Source organism: Pristis pectinata, chromosome 11 (genome assembly GCF_009764475.1).
Source record: "Pristis pectinata isolate sPriPec2 chromosome 11, sPriPec2.1.pri, whole genome shotgun sequence".
Classification (NCBI taxonomy): domain Eukaryota; kingdom Metazoa; phylum Chordata; class Chondrichthyes; order Rhinopristiformes; family Pristidae; genus Pristis; species Pristis pectinata.
The window spans coordinates 36316786-36325174 of record NC_067415.1 but is presented as its reverse complement, the minus strand read 5'-3'; the positions used below and the strand labels follow the sequence as shown (position 1 = coordinate 36325174).

Here is an 8389-nt window from a genome sequence, read left to right as displayed (position 1 = left end):
TGCCATTTTGTATTCCTGACTTTTCCTTGTCATTGACTTCCTTTGTTAACCACAGATTGTGCTTCTTTCTTATGGAATCCTTTATTCTTATTTGGGTAAATTCCTGTAGAGTGTTATGGACCAGCTATTTGAATATCTGCCACTGTTCTTCTACTGACCTATCTCCTAGCTTATTTTCCCAGTCCTTCAATTGTCCCTTCATCCCACTATAATTGACCTTATTTAATTTGAAAACTGGTTTTGGTCCTGTAGTGTTCACCCCCAAAATGCATTTGGAATTTTATCAAATTGTGGTCACTAAAATAAGACAGAAAATGCTGGAAATACTCAAGAATAGTCTGTGAGAAAAGAAACAAAATCTTAACATTTCAGGTCAAAGACCCTTCATCCATTCTCATAAAGGGTCTTCAACATGAAATGTTAGCTCTGTTTCTCTTCCCACAGATGTGGCCTGGCTTGCTGAGTATTTCGAGCAATTTTTGTTTTTATTTTAGATCTCCAGCACCTACAAGTTTTTTTTTGATTTTCACATACATATAGAAGTCACCATCTCCTAAGGGATCTTGAATCACAAGACCTCTTCTTAATACTGCCCCATGACCAAACCTAAAATAGGAGAGAATGCTCTCAATGGCTGTGCATTATGTAGCCACCAGAGCAGAATCACCATACAAATGAGTGGTTGCTTCGACGATAGTTCTCACATTTGTTTCTTTCTAAATTGTTGCCTTTTCAGTGTTGGTACGGAGTATCAAGGTCATGGATGTGGTAACCACCGCACTTCCCGTTAGCATTCATTTGCTTAAGTCTTTGAAACTTTTTTTGTCATTGGTGTGACACTGGATCACGTCAGCTTGAAACTTGAGTCATATAGCAACAAGTAATTTATATATTAGGCTTAAGCAATTACTCGGTTTCTTCTCCAAGTCTCACAGCACAGTGGTATATAGAGATTGATTCATAACCCACAGGGATCCGCTCACCAAACATTTCTGTCTCTTAAGACTCAATCGACTCTGTGAAAGTTCGCTGTTAACTCGCAGCATATCTGTATCGAAGAGACGAGGTGAGCACTAACTGGAGCTCTGGATCCAGTTCTGGAACTGCTTTGCCCTAGGCAGATTCAGGTGTGCTGACCGGACACTTGCTCACCTTGGTAGTAGTGTGTCTTGGCTTCATCATGGTCTTGGGCATTCTCAACAACTTATTGGTACTGGTGCTGTTCTGCAAGTTCAACGCTCCGAGGAACCCGTTCAACATGTTGTTGATGAGCATCAGTGCAAGCGACTTGCTAGTGTGTGTTTTGGGACGCCGTTCAGTTTTGCTGCCAGTGTACAGGGTCGGTGGCTCGCTGGTTATCAAGGCTGTGGATGGTATGGGTTTGCAAACGTCTTATTTGGTAAGTCCTTGATAAATCGAAATCGGCACTTTGATTTAGTGATGCGATGTATCTTTCTTTTTGCAAACAGATATACTTATCCAACAGTGTTTTCTGCTGTTTGTGCGTCGATGAATTATGATTAGCTGGACCTGAACTTAAGGGCTACTGGAAAATATTCTCTGCTACATTAGGCAATTACTTCCAAAATTCCTTGAGTTGGTTTATTAATCTTCATTTTAAAGAATTTATTACACTACTCATTTTTGACTGTGTTACAGAAAATGTGAAGTAATAACACAAGCATCCATCTAAAAGGAACTGGATTACATAATTTATCAGAATATTTCCAAATTATTTTAACTGCACTCGAAGGTATATTGATTATAACTCATCAGTGATAGTGTCAATAATAGTTATTATTCCTTGCAGTCTATAATCTCTGCAAACAAATTATTTGGATTTAGATTAAAACCAATGAGAAGCAACTTTACTCTGCAAATTAATTTGATTGAAAATGTATTGCCTGATAGTGTAAGGAAAGCAAGATTCAATGGTTCCTTTCAAAAGAGAATTCAATAAATACACAAGAATGAAAAAAAACTTGCCAGGTTGCAAAACAAAGCAGAGTAATGGAACTAAGTTGGGTGGCTAATTCAAAGAGCTGGAACAGAAAGGATGGGCTAAGTGACCTTCTTTAATTAATATTTATCTATTAAGTAAAGTAAGATATGCTTTCTGCTAATCTTTTAAACTGCAATACCAGTTCAAATTTTGCTGAAATGGAACCACTCCTGCAATGAATTGCGCACGCGCATAAGGTATAGCAAAAAGCTATTACAATAGAAAATCAAAATGCCATGGCATAGAAGCTATGGGCTGAGTGCTGGAAAATGGGACCAGTTGGAAAGGTATTTGATGGCTAGCATGGACACAATGGGCCATGGGACCTGTTTCCTTGCAGCATAACGCTGTGACTCTACACTCACTAAAAACTATGGGATTTTCCTGCAGCAACCTCGCATCTTGCCTGTTACTCTTCTCTGCTAGAGTTTTAGGAACAACAAGTTGTTCAAAATTGTTGATTAAGATAAAACTATTATGATCTAGAATTGTTTTGGGCCCATTTAACAGCAGATATATTATCATATCTTCAGCTCTGTTATGATGTCTTCTGTTCAGCAAAATGTGAATCTGATTTATCTTTTAATCAAATGAAATATTGATCACAGATCAGATCAATAGGTATTATTACACAAAAAATCAAGTGAATAGCACTTGGAAGTTTGTTATAAAAACTCTTGTCTACTTTATGCACAGAAAAAAATAACTAAATTGTCTAAGTGTTCAGAGCTGTCAAAATATTCAAAATATTTGGCTTCTATTCTGAAAATAAATGAAACAAGACATGAGATTTTTTTCAAATGGTCTGACAAGAGATACAGGACTGACATAATGCAAATATCAGCATTGCAGGAAACCTGCAAATTTCTGCAGCAGGATTGAAAATGGCTTTGAGCCACTATATTAACACATAATTTCCAATTTCCCCACCAATTATGCTGAATGGGCTTGTTGACAAGGTGTGCAAGTCAATTCAAATTTCATTATTGTTTGAGACATTGCAAGCAGGACATTGATTGAATTCTGGGGTTAGCTGCTTAGCAAATGGGGCTGTGTGAATGTATCATGGCTGCGACTAAATTAGTTCTTCTTGAAATCATGTTGTAAGAGTGCACAAAAACCCACAGAGTTTTGGGGAATGCTGACCTCCTTCTCCAAAATTCTGCTGCCTTTGTCATAAATTGCAACAAGTCATCCCATTGCCCCTTTGCTTGATAACCTACATTGCATTTCAGTTAAACATTACTTGTGTTTTAAAACTCTCATATGTGTTTCCAAATTCCTTCAAGGTCCCACTCCTCAATATTTCTATATTTTCCTTCAGCTCTGAGAACATCTGAGAAATCTGTATTGCTCCACATTCCGGATTCCTGTGCATCTTCAAACTTAGTCACTCTACCAATGGGATTTGAGCTTTTACCTGCAAGGTTTAAATTGTGAAAGTTCTTCCCAATCCTTTTTTTTCTCCTTTAAATTGTACCTTTAAATCTGTCTTTTCTGTTACAAGCTTTTGGTATCTACCTAATACCTCTTTTTATTAGCTTCATGTGTGTCAAAGAGTCATACAGCACTGAAACAGGCCTGTTGGCCCAAATGGTCCATACCGACGAAGATTTCCATCTAAGCCAGTTCCATTTGCCCGCATTTGGCCCAAATCCCTCTAAACCTTTCCTATCCATATACCTGTCTAAGTACCTTTTAAATGTTGTTATTGTACCTGCCTCAACCACTTCCTCTGGCAGTTCATTCCAGATACTGACCACTTTCTGGGTGAAAAAGTTGCCCCTCAGTTTCCTATTAAATTTCTCCCCTCTCACCTTAAATCTATGCCCTCTAGCTCTTGATTCCCCAACCCTGGGAAAAAGACTGTGCACATTCACCCTACCTATGCTCCTCATAATTTTATACACCTCTATAAGATCACTCCTCTTTCTCCAATGCTCCAATGAAAAAAGTCCTAACTTGCTCAACCTCTCTCCATAACTCAGTCCCTCGAGACCTGGCAACACCCTCATAAATCTCCCCTGTACTCTTTCCAGCTTTATGGCATCTTTTCCATAGCAGGGTGACCAAAACTGAACATAATATTCCAAATACGGCCTCACCAACGTTTTGTACAACTGCAACATAACATCACAGCTTCTATACTCAATGCCCTGACTGAAGAAGGCCAGTGTGCCAAAAGCCTTCTTCACCATCCTGCCTACCTGCGATGCCACTTTCAGGGAACTGTGTACTTGTGTGTGTGTTTTGTTTTAATCTGGTTATGCTCCTATTAAGCTCTTGGGATATAATTCCTGCATTAGTGTAATGTAAATAGAAATTATTGTTGTCAGAAGATTATGGAGATAGCACTTTGTCCCTCTAAGGGATTCTCAGAAAACTCCTGGCCAATGGAAAGAGGGCACAGAAGCAGTCTTCCTCATTTTTCCTTTCTGAGCACTAAATATGCTCAACCTCATATGACTCCTAGCCCATTATCTCCTCTAATTCTCATTGATACCTTCCCTCTCAAGAAAAAATATTCTTCCTTCTATATATTTAACTATTCTTCATCTAATCTGTGAAAACTTTTAAATTTCCTTGTACTTCACAAGCGTTAAAAATCTTGTATATAATTTTCAATAATTAGATACTTGCCCTGTTACATTTTCACAATTGCATTTTTCTATTCATATTTTGTTGACAGAACTCCTTTTCTATAACACATTGTATCCTCTTGTCACCCCCATCAGTACTTTCATTATATGTAATTAATGGCAATGGTTCATTTTCTTCTTTAAGGTATAGTCTCTCTCACATCACTATGCTCCCTTTCCTATGACTGGAGCTGGAAAGTGACTAAGTACATCCATTGTGCCTCCAATTATTGGAAGGCATGGTTGGCAATTGCTTTCACCTTTTTCTGGACAGTGCCCCCTCTCTTTGGCTGGAGCGCTTATGGACCAGAAATAAGCTGTTTAATTCACTGGCAAGCCTGCACTAGGAATGGACAATATCATTTGCCTCTTCATCTTCTGCCTGCTCCTACCTATCCTTAGCATGGTTTACCGCTATGGATGGATACTTCATGAATGGAGACAGGTGAGTGAACAATATTCCTGACTGTTCCCGTGCTGCACTGAGTAATAAATCTGGTGGTTTGTCCAATCAAATTTTCAGGGTAACTTGTGTGGAAAGAAAGGAAGAATAAAAGGTTTTCAAAATAAAATGATCAGAGTGCATTTGCTTTCTTGAGTGGTACTTATACCCTCTACATTTATATCCAAATTGTATTGACAAACAGTAAAGATCCCAACACTGATCCCTGAGCTACTTCCAATCACAAAAACAATCCTCCACCATCACCCTCTGCTTCCTATTACCAAGCTAATTTTGGATCCAATTTTCCCCACTTGCCTCTGATCCCATGTGGATCTTGTTGGAATTGTGGGCTGTCATGTTTTGGAATTCTGATGGATTCTGATGGATCCCAGGATCTTAAATTTCAAAAAAAAGGCTAGTGATTTGATTTTTTTTATTATTCCTGGATTTGAGGAAGGTTCCATAAAATGGGAAATAACAAATGCAATACCTTTATTCAAGCAGAGGGGGAGGCATAGAGCAGGGAATTACTGGCCACTTAGGATTAGTCAAAGGGAAAAATGTTAGAGACTATTATTAAAGACCTTATGGCAGGACATTTAGAAAAAAAGTCAAAGCAATCAGGCAAAGCTTTTGTGAAAGGGCAATCCTATTTGACAAATTCATTGGTGTTCTGTAAGAAAGTAACAGTAAAAAATCAGAGCTCAATGCAAAAATTACTAGGCTTTTTAAAAAAAATGCTTTTACTATTATGCATAGGAAAATCGTGTCTGAATATCCAGTGTACGGGGCAATTGCAATGATATATGGGCTGAATTGTGCTGGCATGGAAACTCAACTGGAAAATTCTGGAACAGACTGGGCCTAACACTACACGTTATGCTGAATTACTGAATTCCTTTTCATTGAATTCAACAGAACAGAGTCTTGGAAGCAGATTAGACTAGGCATAGAATATTAGATCACACATTTTGTATCACAGATCCAAAGATGAATTTCCTCACAGCACATTGAAGATGGTATCACAATGCATAATGCTAGCATCTTTAAGAGCCACAACAATTTGGGTTTCTAAATTTGGCATCAGTAACTGTCCACAAATATTCTTATCTTTTCATTGATCAATCACCGGAAAAACAAAAGATATTGAAGACTTTAAAATGTCTGATGGCTGCCTAATCTCTCATCATGATTTGCAAGGTATGCCATGGTGGAGCAGGGTGTTGTTGAGTAATTTCACACTCTTCTTTGTGGTTGAATTATACTGTATACAAGGCCCTAATAATGCACTGGCCAGGTAGGTCATAATTCAGAATTTCAGCAGATTGCAGCCAGCAATTTGCAAACATTGCTGCTAATTGGTAGAAATGACAATATAGAAAACTTGCAAAAGACAGATCAGATGGCAAGAAGCTGGCAACTCCAAAATGACCCTGAATATAAGTGTCTGACACACACAGGAAGTATTATATTCACAGTGCAGTGAGACAGAGGTTTATAATTTGAGCTGAGGGAATAAAAAAAGTAACTCAAATACTTGAAGGGTGATGGCATACAGAAGACAGCTGTAATCTTCAGCAGGAAACGTGAAATATTTTTTATTTTTTAAAAAATCGATTTTAAATGCAAACATTATGGAAAACAATGACAACTTGATTTTTCAACAGGTCAATCAGAACTTGTTTTCTCAAAATCTCCCTTAAAGGTCCATAAGGCTACAACCTGGAAATTGTCTGCAAACAGATAAAGAAGACCATCAAATCTCTTTAATCTTGTTGATACGAGCCCTTCAAAGTGTCAGTTGCCATATTTTTTTGGAGTATCAATTTTCCTGTGCCCTCCCACCTCATCCCTTCAGTGAATATCAACACTTTTCTCCACCAACCATCACTCTTCAGCTCCTCAGTAATTATCAAAATTCATCTTTCTCCTTTCTCAACTCTAGCTTTTTCCTTCAAGAGCATCAAGTTGGGGGTGTGATGGCAGTGGATTGGTACAGGAGGGCCATTCCCACTCTCATCCCCACCCCCCTTCACAATTATCATCCCAAAAAATGTACACCTTGAGATTATGGACTTGGGTTCACATATTTGCCACATCATTAAGGATATCCATATGCCCTGTTAAAATCTTTAAATTGCTGCACATACCTCTACTTTCAGTACGTTAACATCCTTCCTTAAACAAGGAGAGCAATACTTTATACAGTACTTCAGATGTGATCTCACCATGGCCTGTGTAACTGAAGCTACTTTTGTATTCCCCCTAATCTTAAACAGTAATGTTCTGATAGCTTTTACTAATTACTTGCTTTGCCTGCTCTTGAGTCTTGGTTTGGTTTAGCTTAGCCTCATCATTTATCCCCCATTGATTCATTGAATGAATGTAATGTCAGCCATTTACTCTTTCTTTTTTTTAAAACGAGCTGGTCATTTTTGTTTTCCTTTCTAAATGGATGCCACTTTTTCTCTAGGAACACAATTTCCACTCTTTGATTTATACCATAACCCAGACATGATACAATATTTAAGTTACACAAATTGTATTTTGCTGACACAAATGTCATGTCAGTTGCAAGTGATGTAATTGTGCCAGATACTTACAGTCAGGGCTGTAAATCTTTTTGACTCCTGTCTCTGTAAAGCCAAGCTGACTTCATAAATCACTGAGAATATTCTGTTGCATTTGTGTAGATTGATGCCAGTATGAAAAAGTCATGTTTTATTTGTAAGCATGGTGTAATTGAGGATTTGGATTGTATACAAAATGAACTTCTGAATTCTCATTTGAGCAGGTTGGCAAAATAAAAAAGATGCAGCTCGTCAGAACAAATACCATGTCCTTTTCATGGTGATTACTATAGTGGTTTGTTTGTTGCTTTGTTGGTTGCCTTATGGAATTGTGGCACGTCTTGCAATCTTTGGTAAACCAGACTTGATAACACCTGAAGACAGTATAGTGCCAGCCATCCTGGCAAAATGGAGCACTGTATATAATCCAATTATCTATATCCTAATGAATAAAAAGAAATAATATAATAAATAATATAGTAGAACATAAGTAAGCTGTCTATATATTTGCAGAATTTATCAGTGTTGCACCTTTAAAGGAATCTGTGCTTAAAAATACTGAGCTGAAAATTAACTTTTTTTGAAAAAAATTTGGGCTTTGATAGTTAATAAAAAAGGTGTTCAAATTACATTGATATTTATACCACTAAGAATGAGAGTTGCAAAATGTTATCAAAATGAGCAATGCGTGTCAATACAAGGTAATTATTGTATTTATTATGATGGTGGTTTT

At 37.5% G+C, this 8389-nt stretch overlaps 1 protein-coding gene across 1 annotated transcript; it reads left to right on the top strand.

Moving 5' to 3' along the window:
• Positions 1-1141: 1141 nt before the first annotated feature.
• On the top strand, positions 1142-8119 carry LOC127576156 (opsin-3-like). Its single transcript, XM_052026545.1, is given in 5 exon segments — positions 1142-1301; positions 1304-1399; positions 4787-4973; positions 4975-5090; positions 7881-8119. Coding segments are annotated over 5 exon segments (759 nt in total). The 5' UTR covers positions 1142-1180.
• The last annotated feature ends 270 nt before the right edge of the window (positions 8120-8389 follow it).